We start from the raw sequence: 26,021 nt of genomic DNA, 5'->3' as shown, positions 1-26,021 counted from the left end.
AAAATCACATCACATATAATTGAAATTAGTCATTTTAAGGTATATCTAGTGACTTTACTGGTCCATCCTACTGTGGAATAGATATTCTTGCTTGTGCTCCCTGAACTAGAAAGGGGTTTGCGCTAGGTTCTCATGACACATGATTAGAACGTCAAACTACTAAACTGTCATGTCAGGATGTCTTCCTACTTTCTTTCTGAGTCTAGTTTTCAACATCTGGAATCTGAATCTTCTTTCCAGGTCTAGATGCCGAGTTTGCTTTCTGAGTGTACTGCATTATTCAGGTCTAGTTTATGAGTGTTGTTTTCAGAATCTAGTTTTTGATGTGTTTTATATTTGGGGGGTAACATCATCAGCAATTTTTTTTAATTCATCTTATTTCTTTTTTTTTTTTTTTTTTTTTAGCAATGCATTGAAGTGGATGTGTCTTTTATGAGGATTTTTGCTGTGGGCCTGGCCCTATCCCCCACAGACTCCAGAATGGCAGCAACTAGCTACATCTGGTTATCCAACACAACTATTCTATCTGCAGTAACACGAAGGAGCAAAGGAGGATGAATTTTGTCCATAAATATTAAGCATCTGCAGTGAATACTCAATACATTATTTAATGTTTTAATGTTATTGTCATGTTGTTTGATAAATATTGACTGTGGACTGCAAGATAGTAGTGTAGAGGTTTGGAGGCATGTGCAGGTTGTTATCGCAGGCTTTTGCCTTCTAGAAGTGCATATGACATTATGTGAAAAATAATCTTTTAGTTTATATATTATCTTAAATGTAGCTTCCGTATCCCTCCGTGTACAAGTGGAGTTTTTTACCTCTCATTTTCAACCCCCATATTGGGGGAGTCGAATTTTCCCCGCATAATTCAAAACAGACCATTTTTTCTGTGTTTGAATAATATAAATTTAAATGTGAAATAAGAAATATCATGTCATTTACAAGGCTTAAAATTATTATATATATCTCTAACTTGATATATAAATTTAAATGTGAAATAAGAAATATCATGTCATTTACAAGGCTTAAAATTATTATATATACCTCTAACTTGATATAGGTTGCATTCGTTTCAGCATGTTTGCACTTTCAAATGCACTTTTGTCAAGCACTGCCTATTGCCTCTTTGTTGTCAACAACTAGGCTGTGTGGATCATTTTTCCGGTGGACTTTGACGGATTATGAAAAGGAAAAGATGGCTTGACTTGTCTCCTTCAACCCTTTGACGTATGCTTGTACAAGCCGGCATGGATGTCGGCAGGAGGGGGAAGAAACGGAGAAGGGCAACCTTCACGCTCTGATCTCACAACAGTCGTCACTTGGGTAAAGAACATACCAAGTAAGATGACCAGCAAGTTATCTCAGAAGACCTCCATTTCAAACAAATTTCACGGGTCCGAAGATCACGATCCATGGAAGAGTAACGAGGATATGATGGGCAGAAAGGAGAGGATGTCTGGAATTTTAAAGGTGAAGTGCTATTTTGCACGTCAGCTAGTGATGATGACTTTTGAGGGCTTTTATATGAATTCACATTAAACTGTGTCAAAAAATAAAGCAGTGAAATTTCAGATCATTTTATTGTTGCAACATTAGTTTCGCCATTCACATCTACGCGCATGCACATTGCCTTGCACTTGTATAGTTTTCACTCACCCCATCCCCCCTCCTTCCTGGAACAGTATGTTATTTGATATACCATGAAGAAATGCATCTAAAAGTACCGTAATTCATCATTTTAATAACACACACCATGCGTTTTAATAGGACAGCCATGGTATGTGTAACCACTAAAGTCAGGGATAGCCTTCTACTCACATTTTTGTACAATTCACCCAAACTGAAGTAAAAAAAAAAAAATTGTGGAGGGTCAACTTATACACGAGGTTGACTTGTACACTGAGAAGTACAGTAATATTGAAATGTAATCCATCTTAAACAGAGACTACAGAAAAATTCAGATAAAGGGGATTAGTAGCCAAAGATTTGGCAGGATCAGCATCAAGCAGCCCCATTTGCCACATTCCAAAGCAGTGGTGTAAAAGTGGGATCTCTGGCAAACATCTGTCCTGTCAGCATGAGGGCTCATAAAACCAACCAGTGAGAGAGTGAATGATTAACTGGTCGACTCAAGTGCCTTTTTCAGTTTGAACTCAAGTTGGAGGCTAATTCTCAACAATAGGGCTTTTAGAATAATCCTTGCAGCCAACAGCCTGTCGTTGAAGCTGGAAAATGGCTCAATGAAAAAAAAAAAAAAGTCAATAAGATGACAGTGCAGAATTTCTGCTTTTAGGTTCCATGCGATGTGATCTGATTTATTGTTCTCGTTGTTTGTTTTCATTTTCCGGGGCTTCTTTAGAGAAGTTGTTGAACCACCCCAATATACCGCTACAATCCATTAACCTCTCCAGAGCTACGATGACTCAACATTTTTTGAAGCACTTACGTTTCCTCCACTCGATTATCCGTCCCTCCAACCGTTTTGTGGAGAACTGTGCAAAAACTCAAATCGAACCAAGATGAATCGACATTTCATTTTCAGCATCTCAGCACCCTCATACTGATCACTGGAGATTGCAATCATGTTTCTCACTTTCATCCAGGAGAGGCTTCACACAAAAAGTAGACTGTGCAACAAATGGTAATAAAAATCTGGCCCTCATGGATTCCTCTTCTTCTCTCCTGCCCTTTGGGAATCTGATTACAACTTTATACACCTTGAGACCGCCTACAGCCTGCTTGTAGAAAAGCAGATGGCCAACAAGGATGGTGACAGATTGTTATAAAGACACAGCTAAAGCACTGCTGTAATGTTTTGACATCAGTGACGAGTTTTATGTTTTCAAAGAGGTATATTTTTATTAAAAAAGACAGTTTCAGTGTCTTCTCGAGGACACTTCACCAGGGTTGGGGATCGACACCAGAACCTTAAGGTTGAGAGAAGAGCTCCACTGTTTAGCCATGCTGGCCTCCTAGTTGTAATTTTCTCTGTTTTCACACAAATTAGAGTGAAGACGATAGCTGACCAAATATGATAACAATCAGAGTTCACTTGAAATTCCAATTTATTACAAAAGAAATCTAGGTAAGAAATTTACAATGCAGTGATGCACCACTGCTCTTTCTTTCTCTTCTTTTATATCCACCTAACAGCATGTAAGCATTTCATGAAGGAGACGGGTACTCTCACAAGACAGGTGATAGACTAATGAGGGCAGGAGTTAGGGTTTTTAATTAAAAAATATCCGCAATGCACTGAGGTTAATAGGAGAGGCAAGAAATAGCGAGGGATAACTGTAGTTGCTTTTTAGGATAAAAGTGTTTTATGCTTCATTTAAACAGATTTTTTTTTTTTTTAGATTAATGATTTTACTCTCAAACTATAGCTTTTTCTTCTGTAAACATAAGAAATGTATTATCGTGAATGGGCAAGTTTTGAAAATGGGCAACTTTGTTATTACCTTTCTTATTTAAACTGGCACATGGAAATCCTGCTTATTATTTCTCATATCCATTTATGGTTCATGTCTGAGCGACCAACACGTATTAAAGCAAAATACTGTGATACCTTCAATAAAGTGATCTTATCCAATTTTTTTCTTGATACAAGCCAACGTTCAGTGGCAAGGATCATGAGTGGATCCATGGAAAACTTTCAGTAAACTGAAAAGTTTGCAAACCCCTTTCCTATAGCTTTTTGTCTTGAGAACATCTCCCGCGATGAGGCAACAACTAAAGATGTCTGAATGATTAATGCTAGTGTGGCCATGTTGGTTCACATTGCTCTGAATGGTGTTAATGAGTGTGGCCGCCTGTAGATGAACTAACAGGAGGCAGCGGAGGAAATTACACTTCCTCCTCGCAACCGCTGGCTGAGACCCTGGAGAGCTTTTTATCAGGCAGTGGCGGCGAGCTTTTAACCTTGAGCCGCCAAATGGCCACGACAAATATCTCCGCCGCGTGTTCGACACCATTCCTCAGCTCAGGTGAGACAGACGGTAATGCTTGTCTATCCCAAAGCATTTATACCCCCCACCTCCCTCTTTTTTTTTTCATTTGTTCACTCTTGGCTGCTGCTCCCATCCCATGTTTAGCAATTCACGCATTCCCTCGTCTGCTAATATCTCTCCCTCTTGTCTGTGGACTTCGGAAGTCTTTTCTCTGCTGCTATCTGTATTTTGCCTCTATTGGCTCCCCTTTCTGCGCCACTATCTTTCTTTTTCCTCCTTCCTGTGCTGCTCTTACTGTATTTGTATGCCGCTCCTTTCGGCAACACCTCATTAATTCATACTCTCCTCCACCCTCCTTCACCTCCATTCAGGAGCCACACAATACATGCCGAGAGGGCAAAAACTTGGGTGACTTGCAGCGGAAATATTAAGCAGCTTTGGTTCAATAATGGTTGAAATGTCACATCGGATACCAGCAAGGTGCATAATCATCAATTAGTTGGTCACCAAGGAGCCATTGGATTTTGTGTAATTAATTTTTGGTTAATCGTGTCTCGAAGCAATTGAAATCCTCAACTGGTTTAGCCCAATTCCCAACCACTGTGCCATGGTGGGAAATTATCCATTTTGATAAAGTGTACTAAGGGTGTTGAGGTTTGAGGTTTTATACTGTTGTTTCTGATACCGATCATTCATGAGTGACATTGTCCCATAGTGATTATGATCCCAATTACATGAAACAGCCGCACATTTTTCAATTTTAGAGCTAGTAACTAACCGTTATTCTAATAGTCCAAAAACATCATATATATGTATAATTTCCATATAAAAAATATTATACATCCATATAGTATAAAATCCACAGAATATCATATCATATTTTTATATATAATGAATCCACCAATCTAGCTAAACCCTGTGGCATCAGCTGTACCGTCCAGCACACCACACTGAAAAGTCCCACTTGAAAGATCATGTCTCGTGGTGAGGACTTCCCAGCCGTACTTCCCAGCAAAAAAGGACTCAAAAAATGACGAGGAATGGATTTTCTACCTATTTTTACTATGTACACTAAGCAAGTCTTCATGCTGTTGACAGTATTGTGCAACACAGAGAGAAATCCGACATAGTATATCCACTTGCGGCCCCATGTCTTGCCGTAGTGTGGCTTTCTTCATGTTGTCGACTCTTAAGAAAATCAAAAATATTTTGCGCATCATAATGTCAAAGTCAACCTCTCACTCTTCTGTCCATTTACATCCATTCATTTAAAATACTGTAGCAGCTCATCCTCACAAGGCTCACAAGGGCTTTCCCAGCTGACTTCAGGCAATAAGCGGGGAACTCCTTGAACTGGTTGCTTGACAATAGCAGGGCACACAGAGACAACCAACCAACAACTATTCAAGCACCCAATCACATCCAAGGACAATTTAGTATGTCCATGATTCTGACATAATAAAGGCTTTTTCCTAATTAATCAAACACAGAAAACCAGCGTCTTGACAACCTGAATTCTGACGGATTGGTCTACTTAACTACACCCTTAAGTAAAAGGCTGAAAGATGCTGCTCTACTCACTGGTTTCTAGTTGGCTGCAAAGCACGAGCGGATGGTTGATTTTTTTTTTTTTTTTTGTGATCGGTAAGGAAAGGCATCTGTCAATCACTTACTTTTTCATGGAAATCTATCTACGTAACATATCGTGACAGATAGGAGTAGAATGTACAGACCTGCTTACTTATTGAGATTTTCTGCTGTAAATATGTAAACATTCAACATTCATGAGACGGTAGGTAGGTAGGAAGACAAGTTACAGCAACTGACAGACAGACAGACAGACAAACAAATAGATAGATAGATAGATAGATAGATAGATAGATAGATAGATAGATAGATAGATAGATAGATAGATAGATAGATAGATAGATAGATAGATAGATAGATAGATAGATAGATAGATAGATAGATAGATAGATAGATAGATAAAGCAAATGAAGCATTCAGGGCTGTTTTCTTGTTAACGTAATGAGATTGTTTAATGTGTTTTTATTGCTGTCACGTTAAACTGATCCAACATATTTAGGTGTTAAATCTAATTACCTTGGCATTGGGTGCGATCTGCCGAAGGTTCATAACCAGCAACGCAGGTGCACGCACCCACTGGAACCATCCATTCTCCATCACCGTTGCAGTAGAGCTTCAGCGGCACAGACATCTCCATGGCGTTTGTCACACAAGCCCCCGGAGCGATGACTAAAGAAGTGGCTTCCGCCCCTGTCGCGGTCTCAGGGAAGACGGCGAAATTAGCAATGGTGGTGGAGCACTTTTTGAAGAAGACCCGGACCGAGATCAGTGACATGCAAGCTCCGAGGTCCTGGAAGGCCAAGAAAAAGCCAGACTTGGACAGGGGGCCAAAGCTGCGCACTTTGGTGTTGATCCTGCCAGCTTCCAGAAGAGAGAAACTCTCATCGGGGGCAATGGTATCCACTTTCACATAAGGGTTCTCCCTCCACAGGGGGCTGGTGTCCGTGGCCGTGTCCCCGTCCGATTCATAGTAAAACAGATTAAAGGTCTCTTTACAGGAGCCAGGGATGTTGGGAATGCTGGCACAATCGCGCACGGAGAATTTGAGCTCCACGTAGACACGAAGCACACCCCTCCGGGGGATATAGTCCGTCCTGAGCCAATTGTTCTGGTTGGGCTGTCGGACATTACACACCTGGTAGGTTCTGATGGGGCTCATGGAGTCATCATAGCCGCTCACTTCCTCCCACTGCGGGATTAAAAAACACACAGTGTGACAAAGGAAGGCAGGGAGACGTCTGATGATGACACGGCGAACGCTTAATAGACTTTTCTTTTTAATTGGACAATGGGCGCATTTCTCGTTTGGCAACAACCGAGCCACAGCAGATAGGCGCTTATCTGTTATGTTTTAATTAATACAGTGTTGTATTAAACATAGAGCTGCCTAATACAAAGCGGTGAAGCATGAGCGCATTCAAAAGTGAGAAATGACATCTGATATTAAAAGGCACGTCCCACATTGTGTCGGGTACGGACTGTGAGGAATAATTTGCAGCGGAAAAAGATGTGAGTTGCAAGAATCAGTCTGCAAATTCTATTCATTACATGCAGACTATTCATAGAAAACACATTTTCTCATTAAAACACATTACCACGCATGTTGGCTATTCAACAAATACGTCTGGGACTGATCATTGGTAAAAACGAGGTTGTTTGGTATTAATAACGCAAATGTGATGTAGGATTTGTTGGAATATTTGTGTGTTACACAGTATTTACAAGTAAGAACATTGGTTAATTCTTTCCCTCCAAAAAAATAAACAGTAATGCTTTGTACATATGTTTAAAAAGAGCAAATAATAATAAACTAGAGAGTACCTTTTAGTTTGTGTCATATATATTATTGTGGGGCCTAGAGATGTGAATTTAATTTGTTCCATGACTCAAATGTTTTGATCTCAAAACCTGTCTCATTTGAACTGAATGCAAAGGCCATTATTTAAATGTAATAAATTAAACATTAAATGTAATGTGTTTCTAAAATTAAAATATCCCTCTATAACATTGTATTTCATAAAAGCATATCATAATGTCCTAATCAAAAGAAATGTTAAGAATTAGACACAATTAGTAGAATTAGTTTTTAACACAATGCTGTTTGCACCATGGCCACCTGGGGCAGTATAATATAGACATGGACAGCCATGGAGACACCGACAGGTCCACAGCAAGCTGCGGTAATATTTGTCATACTTGGCAGAGTATTGTTATGATGTCTGTTTAGATGTGCCGCTACATCGTATGTGTTCACATATTTGTTACTGAAAGGGCTATACCAACACGGATACAGTTTGTTTGCTTGTCCATGGAGTTTCCTAATGTTTGTTAGCATTGAGCTGATTATATATATATATATATATATAGTTATAGTTATATACGTTATACGTTATATACATTATATACGTATTTGATATAAATTTGATGGGCTAATGCAGCCCTCCTGTGATCTATGGCCTCACCCAGAACATTTTTTCTGCACTGCCCTGTGCTGATTTTACAGACATTCGCATCAATCATCTGCTTATTATTTATGAATCGGCGTTACAAGGTGAAGTATTTATGTGTGTTTAATACTTTATGATTGGGACTGTCAATATCATTGGAATTGGAAGATGAATGGCTTCATACATATGTTGGTCTTCTGCATATTAATATATGGTAACTAACAGTAGAGTCTGATTAATGGCCCAGTTAGTCAATAAATGTATAGTCCATTAAGCAACCACCTTGTGGCAGTCAATCTGTTTTTCTTTTTTTCTTTTTTTTAACACCCCAATTCCCTGTTGGACCAAATGCTTCGTTTCCATAACAAATGAGCGTGCAGAAGTTGATTATTTCCACAGCAAGAAAATACTGCATAAGTCATCTCACGTCTTTGAGCTACTGTGCAATTTATTCCCACGTGATGAGCCCAGGAGTCGGCTTTAGGCATCATAAATCACCAGCAACACGTTGATGCACTACCTGACAAATATGATAATTGCAGGTCCCTGAACGTATGGTCTTGGCGGCTAAGTGGACGGGGGTGGGAGGCTGACTTCATGGCTACCAGTATGCTCAAACTCTGCCCTTTTTTAGCAAAAAGGAGGGAGCCTGTGCTGCCCAGGATCGTTTCCATGGAAACCCAGCATTTCCATTGACTGACTTTGCGCTCACGTAGCGAAGACAAATGACACTGGCCAGGAGTGGGGGGAGGTCCGTCAGACTGTTAGCCCTTGGGTCAAATTCATGTTGCTTCATTTTCCCAGCACTCATACAGGGCATATCAACAGAACACCTTCATTTTGAACTCTAATGCGCTCTCCAATTTCAATTATCAGGCACTCCATGTTTCTAGCAGTTCTCAAACGCTGTGGGGATTTGCTTTGGTTTATCTGTATGTTTGCACTTTGGCTTGTTTGGAGCAGTGGCATTCAAATTTGAGTTCCTGGTTATAGCTTGGGGAACCACACAATAATTGGCGATAAATTCTTGTATTGTAGTATTTTAAAAAACGCATACCTGCAAAATGACTGGCAATAAAACATTTCCCAGACAGCTTATGCTCACGGGTAAGCTCGGTCTATCATTGAACATTTTGAAGTGTGGCACGCCTGGGATTGGTCGCCAGTCCATCACATCATATTGTTTGGGTGGCGACAGTGTTGGTTTCTTTTTTTCATATCTCGGGTTTGTGTTGGTTTTGTTTTTTCTTTCATGTTCTGGGTTCAAATTTGTTTTGTTCTTAGTTCATGTTTTTCTTGTCCCGTGTATCTTGTTACTTTAATTGTGTCCGACTGTCCTCGTCAGCCAGTTTGCTTGTGTCAGCCAACCAGCACCACCGTTTTGTCGTCAGTTTGAATGTATTTATTTTCTTGTTTCTTTTCAATTCTTATTCATTGTTGTTGTTGTTTGTTGTTGCTGTCGGAGTCCCCATCCCGTACTCTTCATAAGTCACATTCTTTTTCCTCCCGAGACTTATATTCTGAGTTTGTACTTTTTGTTTGAATTTTGTATGCAGGTTTGTCCTTGCATTGTCCTTGCATTGTCCTTGTTTTATTTGTTGTATTAAATTGTTATACAAACGTCCAGTCGTTTGAAGGACGAAAGATCACCCAAAACGACTGATATGCAGATTTAGGGAACAAGAAGTTTCAAAAACCTACTGGAATAGAGACTGTGGGAGGTGGTATGCACGGTGAGTAGAGACTAACGATAAGGTGAGATGTTGCCAATGAGTGTTGCCCAGTGGATTGAATTACAGTGACTCAGTGAAAGCTTGCCCATATTTGGAAGTGCTAGCAAAGCAGCAAGGAGACTTTTCTTACTGATTTGGATGAGAAGTTACATATACGTCTCTATTGTTGGGACACCTGGTGACTTCCAATTTCCCCATGTCATTTATTGTACAAGTGGGCCAAAACTGCACTCTCAAATCACAACCCAGCGACACTGTTCTAGAATGTGCCTTCTGACGTCACCGTGTCAGCCTCCCGGTCAATCATTGGGTTTGTTAACGGTGTGCTGCGCATTGCTAAGTGCAGTGTGAAAAGGCGTTTGGATCATTAGACTGGAAAATAACCAGAAGAGCTGTGCTAAAACAGAGGTGCCACTTGAAAAGTACCTTATGCCACTGTAATACTTTTTTGCTTTTTTTTTTTTCGACTGAGTTTTTTCAATTTATTTTATGACTGCAATGGCTTTTTGCTATAGTAGAATATTACTTTTGTATGTAGTATTTTGCGGGATAGTCCTAATGTTTTGATTGATGACATTTTCCATTTTCTAATCTTCCTCTTTAAACTTTGACTTAAAAGATCATGACTTAACGTTGCTAGTTTTGTAAAGGTTAGACATTTGAAGATATTAAGACTTAAATTTTGTAAGATTGCAACATTTAAGTCTCAACAAAATACATCTTTATTCCAGCTCGTTATCCCAGTCAAATATGTCCGGATTCCATTCTCTAAGAACAAGGGATTTTACGTAAAGGTTCTGCCATTTTTATTTTCCAACAACCTGACTTTATTTTCACAACCATACACCAGATTTTTACAGGAAAATCAGAGTTGCTGTTATAATGTTTGATTTTTATTTTTCTTATTGAAAATAGCCAACATTGCTCATTACAACTTTGTTTGATTTGCATTAAGATTATGAGGAGAGTTTTTGGAAACATTTTTTATTTGTTCAACTCTTCCTAGCAGTCCTTCCACACAGTGGGGATTTGCTCTGGTTTATATGCATGATGCACATTGGTTTGTTTAGAGAACATGATGGCCAGATTGCGTGTGGTTCATCAAGCTTTCGTTTTTTTTTTTAATACTAAAACTCTGTAGTCGCTTCCTTCACATTGTCACGCAGCGTGTTTCTGATTTGCGTTTTTAGTATCCCAGAAAAACAAACACACGCTGCAAAAACAAAGCAATAAAACAGTAGGAGGTGTGCTGCTCAAGACACTTGGGGCTCTATTAACGAGCAAATGGAACAAATGTTGTTAAAGTAGGACTAAACGGAGTGGGTGGGGCCACAAAAAAGGCAAACATATGCTCACCCCACTCTCTGGGAACGTAGTCCAGGCCAGCTCTGTTGTAGCCCACCGACTGTCCATAAGGGTTTCTGCAAAGTCAGGAAAAGACAATTAGCTCATGCGCACATCACAAAAAATTGTTGAATAAAGTACAAAATTGAATTCACTCTCAATTTGCATTGAAGTCTGTGTCATGTAATTAAACAAAAGATTGAGGACCTCAGTTTGATGTGATGAAAGATTTTTTTACATTCCTCCTTTTTGGATTATAGTGTCAAAGTAAGCAGCAGTTTTGCAGAGGGATTTTTGTAGTTGCTCAGCTAGACTTAGGCTGTCATGTTCTTCTTTAAATCACGTAAGTTGAGACTAAATCAACGGCATTTCTGCTGGTTGGACATTTTGCTTCAAACCGCTTCAACCATTAATTTCATAAACAGATTTTCCTTTTTTTAAAAAAAATATTAATAGGTATAGTATAATAGTTGTTTGGTAATTCAAAAACTAAGATTTATGTTTCACCATGTTTCACAATTCTGCAAATATAGGACGCACCTGTGTATAGGACACACCCTTAATTTTTGCGTAAACTTCTGATATTTTCAAGAATGCACCGACAATTTGGCAACAATGTAAAAACTATAGCAAAATAGAAGAAATCTCATCCTTGTAAATTCTTCATATTTTCTTGTCTTCATATCCATAAGTTATATATTTGTTGCGGGTTGATTGTGTTTTAGATTTCCCACATTTTTAGCAGTCAGTGAACGCTACACAAGTGGTACGTTGAATAGTTGCGCACAAGCTGTGTTCCATCAAGATTTATTATTGTATGTATATGCTTAAGACCACAATTAATAAACGAGTCAAATGGAATACATTTCCATGTTGTCCGGTGCACACAGCTCCAGTTCCCACTCTTAATTGAATGAGCTGTGGACATCATAACCTTTGTATGATCCTCTCCGTTTTATTAATATTCCTGTGTGTGAACAAGGTTGGACTTGGATGTTGGTTTAGTCTAACGTAGTCTGTAATAATGTCGTAACAACCTCAGCTAACACTAGCTGCTGGAAGCTGCAATAGGCACTGGCTGCAAACGGCCAACTGACTTCCGCCCTCTAGCTTAACCTGTTACGCTAATTATTCTAGGTAAGAATACTGCTGATGTAAAAATGTGCATCTGTGCATCAAAACTGGACTTCTGTTGCCAACAGATCAATCTTCCTCAAATGGTGTCAAAAAAAAAAATCTTTAAGTTACCATTTATAGGATGCAACCATACTTTTGGCCTTCATTTTGTGGGAAAAAAACAGTGTCTTATATTTTGAAGAATTACTGTATATTGCATTTGTGGAATTCAAACCAAGCAGTAAAATCTACCCATTTTCACCCATCTCTTTAGGTGACCATTTTGTGACATGCTATCAACTGAAAATGACATCACATTTACTCAAGTGTCAGGTAAAATTCAAACTGTTTAGCTCATTTTGACTAATGTATTTATAAACTCTACATTTATTTTTCCTCTAACTTCTACATTTTCAGTCTGATTCCAAGTTTCATCTTTAAACTGTTTGGTTTATTCCTACTAAAATAGTTTTCCCCAACTTTTCTATAACAGCAAAAATAATCAAGATTTTCCATAATTCCATTTTGTTTTTCATTTTCTTTTAATATAGTTCCACATTGCATTATATTCATCCATGATTGTAATGGTTTATCCTCACGAGGGTCATGGGCGTCCTGTAGCCTATCCCACCTGTCCGGGCAGTTGGCGGTGTAAACCCTGAACTATTTACCAGCCAATAGCGGTGGAAAAAAAATAGCCAATCACACAAACACACTTACAGACAATTTACATATCATTCTATATAATTCAAAATATTTCTACAAGCATTCTACAACATTTCCTACGCTTTCCACATAATTTCTTCGGAAATGACTTCATCTAGTCCACACATATATGTATTCTTTTTACTAAAAAGGGAAACAATTCTTGAAGCAAGTGAATTACTCAAAGACTGCCTGGCACAAAGACATTTGAAGTATTTTGTTTGAAACTTTTGTACCATAAGAACAAAGCCACCCTCACGACACCACACCAATTCTTAAGGCTCATATACAAGTAGACAATGGTGGTCCTCTCAACTGAGATTTGTCAAACAGGGTTATCAGCGGATAACACTTTTTACAACTTTGCATAGAGGTGAGAGTGGAATGTAGACAGAGGGAATAAACAGCAGATCAATAGGCACTGTTGTCTGGGTGTCAATCAGTCCTCACCCGCTCCAGCGGGCGTGTTCCACCTCTCCCAATTGCCACTATGGCTGAGAGGCCTCCCAAAGAGATGTTGTTGTTAGCGCATAATTACTGAAACAATTACACTTTCTTCCCAGAGACTCAATGGCACGGCGCCTGCTGTGCGCCATTTGCTCACAAGTTGTTGACAGGGCTGCCCAAGGAGAGTGAGATGGTGCAGGCAAACACAAGAACGCACACGCGCCCTGTGTGGAGCTCAAAAGACGAGCCAAAGTCTTCCTGATCTGGTACCATACTGTTGTGCTTCAAAGAACGAAGGCAATGCCGCGAAAGCACACTGCGCGTCCTAGCTTGCCTGAAGAAATGGTCGGCCCATCTGTAGCTGCTGAGTTAAAGCGTGTGCACTGTTTACAGTCTGGGCTGAGCCTTCATTAATACACCCACAATGGCCTCTCTTCTCCGGAATGCATGTTTGCTCTTTGCGCTCTGTGAATTCACATATTCAAAGAGAAACACTCCAGACCGGCCGGTAATCGATCACGATCAACAACATAGAGAAACAATGCGAGCATGGGTTCCCTCTTTCAGATGAATATATATAATATAAATTCCCAGTTTGACATATAGGGGACAGTCTATTGTTGTGCATAGCACTTTGCCTAATACAATGTTGAGACAATATGAGCATAGGTTCCCTCTTTAGGTTCCCTCTTTCAGATGAATATAGGATTCGTTCCATATTTGGCATTCTGTATAGTATATATCATCAGTTGGCTGCTCAGCCTCCCACAAAAACATCCTGGGAATCGAGGTTCGAGGAATGATAGACGATTCAGAAAGTAAGATGCCAGTGCATCTGTTTTCAACTTTCATGAACTATTCTAGAGCTGCCACTATCAAACAATTGTTAATACTAAATAACAACAATAAAAAATAAATTTTTTGTTGATTTGATATTTTTACATTAGTTTTACATTATAAAACAAGTATCGGACAATTAATATCACACAAGATGTGTTTGAATTTTTTAGATTTTTGAAACTGATTCAGTAAAATCAGATTTGAAGGATTGCTGTTGAAGATTTGGATATTTGAAGTTTAACAATGGATCCAGGGTTAAAACAGTTGTCAAATAATTCAGTAATCGATTTGTGTGCAAATATTTTTTTACACCACAAGATTATTGATTGGAGGTTTTAACCACTATTACTCGAAACTTAATTTCTCCCCTATTTCAGATTATTTTTCTTTAAAGCAACCTCATAGCGCGGATAAAAATGTTATTATACTGCATCAAAACCAAAGTTGTTATGGTTGGCAAAACATACAAACCCGAAGAAAACCACCATTTCTGTTGAAAAACAGGTAATTAGAGGACAAAATCGTAGCCATGGGAATCATTATTGCAGCTATAAAACGTTAAATCACAATTCAAACGGACATTTTGTAAAATGTGTTTGAAAGAATATCAAACTGTTTTGGAAAATAGACTGTGGTCTTGTTACAGCTTGAACCATGACTATACAGTAGGTAGTTACAATTACTTCCTTGTTTTGCTATTCACGGCACGACTGTCCACAGTGTATTCATTCCTTGAAAAGACAAACTGTGTTAAAAACGAGACACGCTTGTCTTCTCATTTTAGCATATACTACAGTTGGATGCTGGGAGCAAACGAGGAGCAGGAAAAAAGCAGTTGTAAGACCTTGTTGCAATGCAAATGAGTTTTTCTTTTTTGTGCATTTGTGTGCATGTGTGTGTGTGTAAATGGAGATGAGGCCTGACAACTGGTGTTCCAGCTACACAGATACAATGTTAAAAAACCAAGAGAAGCTCAAGTAGTGAATAAATCCAGCACAATTTGCAAAGAATGAATGCGGATCCACCACGAATTCTTGGTTCTCTTACTTAACTCCGCTTGAATCAATTACCACTGAGACGTGCAGGAACATCCAAGATGATCTTGATCTAACAGCTTAATTTATAGACTCTACTGAGCCTTTTCTCATACGTAATGCACGGTAATAAGGCGTTTTGGGGATCACCTTGCAGCAAAACCTCGAAAGTGGACCGTCTCTTCGTTCAGAATTCTACCTCCATTTTTTTCCGGCCATGGGTGTTAATAATCCGATCGTTTATCGCCACCGGCATACAGTGTAGTATATTCGTAAAGCATGTTTTTTAATGTGAAGGAAGGATTCATCACGCTTCTCTGCGAATTTTATGTTTGACGTTTTCCTGCACATGAATATGCATCTCTTTTGATTTCAAACAGCACAGTTTTTGAGTAGAAGATAAGATAAGATAACGATCCAGGTATTAAACTGCATATACTGTAAGATGATAATGATGAGGCAAAATCCTAAAAACATTGGAAGTCGTAAACATGTAGGCACCTCATTTTGAATATGTGCCATGATCATGAAGTCTGCAAACAAAAGTCATGAAGCTCCGCCTGAACCACTGTTGCACCACCATTTTTTATATGGACCATTCTTGCAGACAGTGTTGCAATGACGCCAAAGGCAAAACACTCTTCCCAAAAAATTGAAGATTTCCAAAAAACTTAAATAGTGTAATGGTCAATATTTTCAAAGTGAAACTGTACACTGACAATGTTGCAGCGCTTATACGTATGTAAAAACCGTCTTGACATAACAGCTTCATTTCTTGTATTGGTGCACCACTTAGGTGTCAAATATTATTAATACCCTTAATGTTTTGATATTATTTACATGCTTAAAAGCACTTACTGTCTATTGGTGGGCTTTCATCAAAGACAAGATTAATACATGAAGGTACCCTAAATAAAGCGAAGAAAGCTGTGAGCCTCCTAACAAGCATGAGGGCTGTGTTATCTCAGAATATAACCTGTCATGAAAAACAATTTACTGTATAATGGATTGGTTAAGGTGTTAACATTTTAACCAGTAGGGGGCAATCAAGCACAAAACACACCCAGTCTGCTTGTCAAGAAAGATTACTCACGGAATATTGTTGAAGCATTGTCTATGACTAATTTTAAGGACACACACACACATATATATATATATATATATATATATATATATATATATATATATATATATATATATATATATATATATATATATATATATATATATATATATATATATATATATGTATATATATATGTATATATATATATATATATATACATACGATGATAGTGTTTGTTGCCCTTAAATGGTCATCGCTAATGATATTTGTGAATGCTAACAGGTTAGCGTCGGCACAGTTTGAAAGAAGATACTAAATAATGAGTAGTTCAACTTTAATAGATCATTAAAACATAATAACATTGTATAAATGTTTGTTTTTTTTTCAAGGGGTGGGAGGGGCAAGAGGATTACTGGCTGTCACGATCGATAGGATAATCCATTTTAAAAAGATGAGATAGCGACAGTGTCGTCTTATGTTTGTTAGAAAATACATTTTTAAATTTTAAACCCTTTTCAGCTTTGTTTTTGTTTTATAGATTAAGCTTCAGAAAAGCGAAATATATTACTGTCAGTGTTCTACCTGTTTTCTCTGCTTTTTGATCAGAAACCAGCACATTTGGTTAAGCTAATCAGCATTCTTCAGCTGACTTCTAATGGTCGTAAAACCTTCCGTGCTTCTATAGTCAGGAAACACAATATTTCGTGGGTCTTGAAAGGTCAGTCCAAAGATGCTCTGAAATACCTACCAGTAAGTGAGACTGCTTGAAGCAGATTTTCGAGATGGCATTAGAAAATATATAAAGCAACAGACATTAAAGGTGTTAGGTTTCTTTTAAAAATACTGGAGTAATAATTGGTGAACCAATATGTTTTGTGATGGCCAATAGACACCCAAAGATGGCAGCTCAGAAGGACTTTTCAACTATTTGAACTCGCTTTCTTGGTACCAAAATCAAACTAGATGGTGCCAAAGCAATTTAAAAATATATATAAAATGTTATTGCTTTGGCCTCAGCACCAAAACATTGAATAGATTTTTCAGTTAAAATCAAAAGACATGTTTTGTTTTTTAAATAATGAGCAAGTTTGTGATTAATACTTAGAGGAAATATCTACTTTGAAGGTGATTTAACACTTAGACATTACAGGCTTCTGTGAAAATATCATGAGGACACATGGCTCTATGAAGATTTTCCCAAGCGTATCTAAGCTCTTCCCAAGTACTGTACTTCTATTCCCTTTGATTTGGTTGCCACATACATTTTTCAGCAAACCTTAATAGATGATTTATATTGCTGGGACTATTTTCCGTAAACTCCATTATTTTTTCATGGTTCACAACAGGAATTCTGGAAAGGGCATGCATTTAAATATCAAGAATCTTCCTCAAGTTGAATAGTTGAATCGGTCAGCTAAGGGAGCAAATACAAAAAGAGACATGTTTTGAGCTCACTCAAAAAAAAATCTAATCAAACCAAGATCAAATGTGTTTTTAAATTAGAACAATAACACAGAAATATTGTACTATGAATAAGTTAAATAAAGGGTAAAGAAACAAACCACCCATTTTTTGAGCCGCTTATCGTCACAAGGGTCGCAGGCTTGTATTCTGGCTGACTTTGGGCAGTCGGCGGGGGACTCCCTGGATTGGTTGCCAGCCAATCACAGGGCACACAGAAACGAACAATCACTCACACACCCAATCACACTTAAGGACAATTTAGTATGTCCAATACAACTGCCAGGAGTGTGGGAGGAAGCCTGAGTGCCCGGGGGCCTGGGGAGAAAATGCAAACTTCACACAGGAAGGCCAGAACGAGGTGGATTTGAACGCATACTTCGAGGCGGACATGCTAACCACTGTTCCACCGAGCCACCAGCAATAAAGCATTTTTGTCAGTTTTTGATTCAATTCAACGGACGTGCTACTCCATCAGGTGGAGTTTTAGTAATATGAGGGACTTACGGAAAAGGGCATTCCTCATTCCCAAGTAAACCACACTAAAATTCTGAATTCTTCACAGATGATAAAGCCCATATGCTAGTTAGCCTTTTTATGTTATCAGTCTATGTGTGTTGCATCACTGTTGAGTGTTCATATACATTTTGCGTAAACAATGTGAACACAGCCACAATGTTTTAAATAAACTTGTTTTAAATACAAAAGGTGTCATTCTCTTTGTTTCATGTTTAGTTTGAAGGTAAACTTTAACTGGAAGATTCAAAAACTCCTTTTTGATGAATTCTTATTGTTTTGGTGAGATTACTGCTCCCAGATTATAATATATGCCAAATTTCATTAATTTTATCATGTTTTGCAAACTCAGTTTTTGCAGTGCGGTCAAGTTTTTTGTGTGTGTCAATGGCAGCCCCTCAGTTCAAGCGCACATGAGAATGAACACCTTTGTTTTTATCATTAGTCAGAGAGAAAGGATTGGGGGGAGCACCCAATCACAGCTGTGTTTGTTTGACTACTCTTGGGCCTTGGGCAGCGCACACAGCTGGCTGAGCCGCGGATCACGCTTGGCCCCTCAGGAGTCCGATTCATTTCACCCTCTCAGGGCCCTGGCGCTCAGAGGTAGCTGGAGCCGAAGGTCTCACACTGAGATCGCTTTAACTTGGGGCCCACAAAATAATTGCCAATAAATGAATACACTTCAAAGACAGATGTTTCAAAAATACCTAGATTTGGTTCAAAAATGGACTGACCTAACGGTTAGGTTTTCTTTGACCCATTATAGGTTATTTTTGACGCAATGTGTTTTGGAGTATAGAAAATGTTAGTTAAAAAAATAATGGCACTCATAAACAGCTGGGTCAAAAAGTTGGGTGAAAAATTGACTGACACAACTTATGGGGTAAAATGATTAACTGAAAAAGTTCAGTTGGTTTGTGTTGTGTATGCAGTGTCACGCATGACTCGGTGTGCAAATAAAACAAACTTACAAAAACTTCTCTTTGGTCAATTTAAATCCCTGATATGATAAATCTATCTAGTCTCAAAGATTATGGTTTTTTATTACATTACTTTGAGAAAATGTTCATTTTTGCCATCACTTTATGACTTTTCTTTAAATGGACATTCCTATGGCATTTTGTACAGATGGTAGTTGTTTGACTGCTGGCAAGAATATAAAAAAATACTCTAATATGCGCGTCTAAATATTATTCTAATTTCAGTGTTGTGTTCCTCATATTTAAAGTTCAAATACCTGTTTAAAAAGTGTCAAAAGTCAAAAGAGCTTTAGTTTTTGTAGTAAATGTCGTGAGATAACGTTTATTCTGAATTAATTTTGATTAATATTTTTTTTCTTATATTACATTAAGTTTGTTGGCAACATATTCATTTTTATATTCAAATGTAATTAAAAAGCAGAAAATGCCCCAACATTAAATGTTGAAAGCATTAGTGTGAGCCTAAAAAAACTGCAAGAAAGTCTCTAGTGCAGATTTTTTTAGACATGCAGTCAGTCACCAGCATTATATAAAAATGTTGGTGCAAAAAACAGTGTTTGTTTTCATGTCTACCACAGAGGTTTACTCCTATATTCACTCCTTACACATTTCCTTCATTTGTTCCAGAAACTGCTTCAGATCGTAAAAGATCCCGTTTGTTCCAGAAAGCCTCCAAACTCCCTTGTTAAATTTACTACACCTTTGAGATAACCGCCACTATTACTCATGCCACCCCCCCCCCTCCCCCGACACACACACACACAAACACACACCCACCAGACCCAGCCCATAAAACTACAGCAGCAGTGGAGTAGCTCTGGGGTAGGGAAAAAAAAAAAACAATACTGCAGTGAGAACTTGAGAGCATCTCCACCAGTGGCATTTACTGTCCTTTTCTTTTTTTTTTTTTAGCTATGATCGCTAGCGCCAAAATGCCACACATACATGAGTTCTTTGGGAGCTCACACATGTTTTATTCACTTTGAGAAAAAGCGAGAGCATCATGAAAGCGAGGCCTCATCTTACAACGCCGGCTCGCTTGCCAACAAGCAAACATATGAAATATTAACCAGCAAATATTAGCATCAGTGATAAGAGGATGATCAGCTATACAGCCATTAAAAAGGTATACTGCACATATTTTTTTTTAAATCAGTCTACTGCGGAGATCTGACGCCTGAGTTTCTGCACAGCTCCGCTTCATCTCTACATGAGATTCCCTCCGATGGGACCGGTTTGACACTTGATGAGGAGCTATTCCACCACTAAAGTCGACCTGATTTCATTTCTCTACGCAGCTGATTGTGCATTCATTTGCAGGTCAGCAAATTATTACCGAGGATATCGCTGCGAATCATCTTGCGTCCGGAGAAATTACATCCTTAATGGGTAATGATTATTTTGCGGAAAAACTCAGAAGCGGCCGTCTTTTCACTTGATGAGTTTTTAAACAACTATACAGTAAACGCTTAGTGCAAAATGAGAGGAATGCAACATAAAAATGCCAAATTTTATTGCAGTCTGTTGGTGCGAACTGCAGAGATGTGGTCACACGAGCATCATCAAGTTGAAGCTTGCCAAGTTTAGAAAAAAAATATCAAGAAAGTGCTAAACTCTAAGCACCACAAAAATGAGACCTAAAAAAAATCCCGGCCACAATGTAGACATAATATATACATAAAATACTCATTTATGATGCAAAAACGGATATAACGCACAAACAAAATGTAAAATTTGGACATGAAATACCAGATATTTAGGTATTAAATCGATACTTAAGTACATCAAAGACATTGATTTCTAAATACTTAAGCATTAAATCGAAAGTTAATTATCTGGGATTGAACGCTTGGACTCTAAAAAATGCGAATAAGTGAAATTGTAAATGTATTCACGACTCTTGAATAAAGCAATCAATTTTAATATATTGTTTTAAATGTAATAAGTTTGAAATTCCTCAACTAGACCCACATAATCCACATCATCATCAAAGATCTTGATTATTTAGCCATTAAATGTTTGGTGGCAACCTGCTTGGGGGAAACTGTGTGTTATGAGGATGCATGCATTTTGCAATTTTAATTTTGTAAATTTCAGTATGGCTGACTCCAAAACATTTGAAAACCCCTGGCATTCCATTTGTTCACCCAACTGTCCAGAGGACTGATACAGCTTCTTACCTGTCACAAATTAGAACGCTGTGCACACATTGTAACTATTACCGTCGGAGCAACAAGCGCGTTAGTATACACAATGTAATGATAGCTACTTGCTGGCCACAGCTAAGCATTTCATGGCCACAAATTAGTATTTTGTGGGCACAGTTGAAGTGGAACTCTCAGAATTCTTTCATAGCAAGATTACACATCGTATTCTGGTTTACACTGCCGTCATGGAATAACGAGGAAACTAAGTAATTCATCACTTTGTAGCGGCCGCTATGTTGGACGCTATCACCCACCAGAAGTCGTGCTTTTGCCTGGTATAACATTTGATTAGGCTAGGGTTGATTTAAAAAAAAAAAAGAATGGATTGGCAGGAGACACAAATGTGTCAGACTATGGATTTTTTTACATCTAATTTTTACATGTTTTTAATTGCATTTTGAGGTCTACCTAAAAAGTCCTGCTTTGATTCCAATATTCATGCCTGCCTCCCCAAATGTATGTGTGTGTGTATGTATGTATGTATGTATGTATGTATGTATGTATGTATGTATGTATGTATGTATGTATGTATGTATGTATGTATGTATGTATGTATGTATGTATGAATGTATGTATGTATGTATGTATTTATTCTTATTCAAGTTAATTGTAGACCTTTAATAAATGGCATGATTAAGAAACGAAAAAAAGGTTGCCAATAGGACAAATTATTTGAAAAAAAAACAATATTTTAAGAGAATAAAAGTAGTTGGTATCAGAATTGGTGACACTCGTATCAGTATTTACTTGGTATCAATCGATACCAAATTACAAAGTGTCAAATATGTCATTTTATACATTTTTAACCAATATGTGAAACAGATGAATTAGTTTTTAATGCAAGCCATTTTTGGTGTAATAAATATCATTTTAATACATCACATTAGTGACTAGACCTTAGGTTCCTCCCATGTCCAGTTCATGAAACTGAGGTCAGACTTTTTGTCAAAGTCAAATCAGCCGCCACAATGATATACTTTGCTTTATGGTATCGTGCTGTCAATGTACTGTAACTGCAGAAATGAAATTCTAACGAGGGCGTTCATGTCCAGCTATTATTTAGTAGGCTTTATTCCGAATTAGTATTAGTATGAACAATTCTGGTGGCGATAGGCTGTAGTCATTAAAATAGTTGTGTGTCTTACTGTCTGTCATTATCTAAATAGATACAGTATGTCCGTTATGGTCAACTGCGATTGAACGGTCGACCAACAAGTACCTCCATGGTCGCTCGGTCAGCCGCGATGATATCGCAGTACATGGGGGGAAAAAAAGTAAGCCGAAAAAAGAATGTCAGATGAAAAAAAAAAGAAAAAAAAAAACACTGTTGTCAGCAATCATGCTTCCAGAAGAACTTCAAAATAAAAGCTACCAAGGCCGATCCGGTCTTAGTTGTTATGGTACAATTTATTTTGAAGTATTGGTTGGCCTAGACACAACGTTTGGCTGTTCTACTTTAATGCAGTAGTTTGACAGGAAGTACATTCTCCTATGTATGTCAATGCACTTCTGACCCAACAAGTAAAAAAAAAAAAAACAGTTGTCATTCCATCCCTTCAAGCTACTGTTAGGTAAATGTGTCTTCCCTACCTGGGCCATTTTACACTTTGTTTATTGATATCACCGCAAAAGAAGAGCTATTCATTTATTATATTGGTGTTGAGCTGTTTTGACTGCCCATCAAAGGTTATTAGATTATCATTGCAATGAGTGGAAGAACATTATAAAGAAGATTATATACATTTAAAAAGTATCAAAGTTTTGACTACTCCTTCATTTTCGTTTGTTACCCCTCTCATTTATTTTTGAAGGGCCGACATTAAATTCTACCGAGGCCCAACTAAATATCAGCATCGCAGAAAAAGGCCTTGCTCTCTCTTAAACCCCCTCTGATGAGCTGCCCTCCATGTTTAAACTCAGAGGACAAACACTAGTTAACCCCTGAGCCTTGAGTAAAAATCCGCAGTCGGCTTGGGAGAAAATGGGCCGATCATCTTGGTACAAAAGCCCACTGGGACTTGAGAAGGCCGGCGTGCCCGCTGCATTGATTTACTCGCTGACACCAGAATTGATGAGGAATCACGCTGGCCGCGCTCCAGCGGAGGCAGAGCGGCCAGGAGCCCAAGCCCAGAAGAGGAGGAGCTCGGGCGGCAACGGCGAGGGCGGACTTGACTCTCCCTGGAGCACAGCAACACTACCCGGGTGCTGAAGATGGCTCAAGGGGCTGCGGCGTACTTGTTAAACCGCTGACCTTTAATTCACTATTGTCACCTATCATGTTTCGCATGCATGTCCCTCCGGCTTTGAGGCGGTTATAGTGAGGGAGGAATTGGGGGGTGATATCCATTGATCCAGACTGGTCAGTAGTTTAATCCTCCAAAGCACGCTTCATTTTTGCGGACATGGATGGCATGGATTCGCGCTTGCTTTTTTTTCCTTATTTTTAAGACCAATTTTTGGAAATGTTTTTCACTCAGTGATAACAGTACCATAATGCCAAAGTTGTGATGTTAGGATACTAAATGTATATTTTTAATGAAAAAAGTCATAATTTGAGAAGAATTTTAAACTTTTTGAGAATAAGATGCAGAAAGAATAAAGTTTGCTTTTTCAAGAAAAATAATTTTGAATTTTAAAAGGAACAAAAACAGTGAAAGTGTCAAAAAAGTCTAAAAGAGGAATGAGGCGTGAAGTGACTTGAATTTTTAAAGAAGAGCTTCTGGTTAAAAGTCATGTTTTTGGAACTAAATTTGCATTTATTCAAGAGTAAAAACTTTTCAAAAGACCAAAGCCATTTTTTTCAAGTCAGTTTTTCAAAATTGAACCATTACCCCCACAATATTCTGCCTTTTATCAGCAAGATGCCACAGCTTTTCAAAGGTTCTAGGCAGGCCTGCAAATGGCCAAAATTCACATAGGCTATAATAGACGTCATTGAAATGCATCAAGAGGATTAAAAAAAAATAATAATAAAATAACCCACCCCACACACACACACATTCTTGAGAAAAAAGGACAATAATCCAATATGTCTTGAATTTGTGGAGAGGGTAAAAACATTGAGGGGAAAATCATATGCGAATCAGAAGATTCACAAATGTGTGTTGCGTGTGTGTGGGAAGGGGGGGGGTCGACCGTATAGGAAGCAAGGCAAGATGATCTTCCTTCAAGTGTGGGGTACGAAACCAGCAAATTAACTATTATGCATGCAAGGATGTCAGTTTTATGTGCATATTTTTTTTTCAATCAAATCAAAGCTTTCTATTGGTTCGGAGAAGTACCGTAATTGGCATAGCTGGTCCCCTCACAGTCTGTTGATATCATGCACTTGTATATGTATATCAAATCATTTTTGTGGACCCCCAACTTCCAGTCGGTCAACCCTCGGGTATCCCCAGAGCCCGGTTTGTGAACCGCTGTGCTAGTGGGTGTGACAACAACAGGGACAATAGCAACAGGGCAGCCCTTGAGCCGCAATGCATGGGCATCATCTCACCTACTGTAGCAAACCCATAGAATCCCATATTAACTGCCTTTGATTTTTGCAGCCGGAGGGCGACTGCAGTGAAACGCGCAATCTACTTTTCATCTCTCGGGATGTCATAGAACCCAATATAGCTATTGTTCTCGCGCGGGAGACAAAAGTGGCAAAAAAGCAGCAGAATAAAATCAAGCATACCTTCAACAGCCAACACCATTGGCACGAGGAGGCTGCACACCCACAGCAAGTAATCCATTGTCAGGAGCCAGGCTTTTGTAACATGAATAGAGACCCTCGGGAGGGCTTTTGGCTGGCGGGCTGGATGGATGGGTGGAAGGATGGATGGATGGTGGGCTCACACAGTGATCACCGCTGCGGAGCTTTGTGTTCCTCACTCACACCACGGAGGGCTCCTGCCGCCCCATTCCGGCATCATCCAAGTGTCTTTTGCTGTTGTGGCTTTGAAACACCCCCGCCCCTGGTACTCAGTCACGTCCCGTTATTCCGGTGATTGCGCGCCGTCTCATTCCCGTGGTTTGACTTCACCAGCATCTGACCACAGGCGCATCTCTCTCTCTCGCTCTCTCTCTCCCCTCTCTCTCTCTGGGGTTGCCGTCCTCCCACCTCGCGCGCGTAGAATCGGGTTGGGAGGTGGGAGGAACCCGCATCCGAAGACGTGGGAACTGGACTGGAGATTCTGTGGAAGTGCACTTGGACAACTCCACTTAGCTGTTGCGCCTCCGTCGGGGGCTGTGCGTCGGAATGGCAACACTGGGACAGACAGACTGAGGGGGCTCGGGGGTGGGGGGGTGGGGGGGGGGGGCAGTGGTTCAAACGCTGCTCATGGACCAGCTGCATCCGGTGAAGACTTTCATAATAAAATCATAGGCATTTAAACAATGTTAAAGAATAGGAAATAAAAAACACATTTGTCATTGATGTCACCAAGTTCTATCCACCCTGCATTCTTTGCAATAATAAATGGATTTACAAAAAAAAATCATGTGAAATAGGTTGACGAAAATATAAAACAAAAGTGAAAGTATTTGGTAATATGCATATTTTCTTTATACAAGTGTCACCTAACTATATTCAATTATTTGA

General features: G+C 38.8%; 1 protein-coding gene across 1 annotated transcript in view; it reads right to left on the bottom strand.

Moving 5' to 3' along the window:
* The window catches only part of LOC148415003 (ephrin type-B receptor 3-like), a 69,669-nt gene extending 44,016 nt beyond the window's left edge, over positions 1-25,653 (bottom strand). Inside the window, exons 1-3 of the mRNA XM_088428847.1 lie at positions 25,116-25,653; positions 11,077-11,141; positions 6,057-6,729 (exon numbers count right to left, since the gene is read on the bottom strand). Of these exons, the coding sequence (XP_088284973.1) occupies positions 6,057-6,729; positions 11,077-11,141; positions 25,116-25,173 (796 nt within the window). The 5' untranslated portion in view covers positions 25,174-25,653. The remainder of the gene's footprint in view (positions 1-6,056; positions 6,730-11,076; positions 11,142-25,115) is intronic.
* Between the last annotated feature and the right edge of the window lie 368 nt (positions 25,654-26,021).

Source organism: Hippichthys cyanospilos, chromosome 12 (genome assembly GCF_059441005.1).
Source record: "Hippichthys cyanospilos isolate Australia breed blue-spotted pipefish chromosome 12, RoL_Hcya_1.0, whole genome shotgun sequence".
NCBI lineage: Eukaryota > Metazoa > Chordata > Actinopteri > Syngnathiformes > Syngnathidae > Hippichthys > Hippichthys cyanospilos.
The sequence above is the reverse complement of the archived record's forward strand: the minus strand, read 5'-3'. Positions and strand labels throughout refer to the sequence as shown.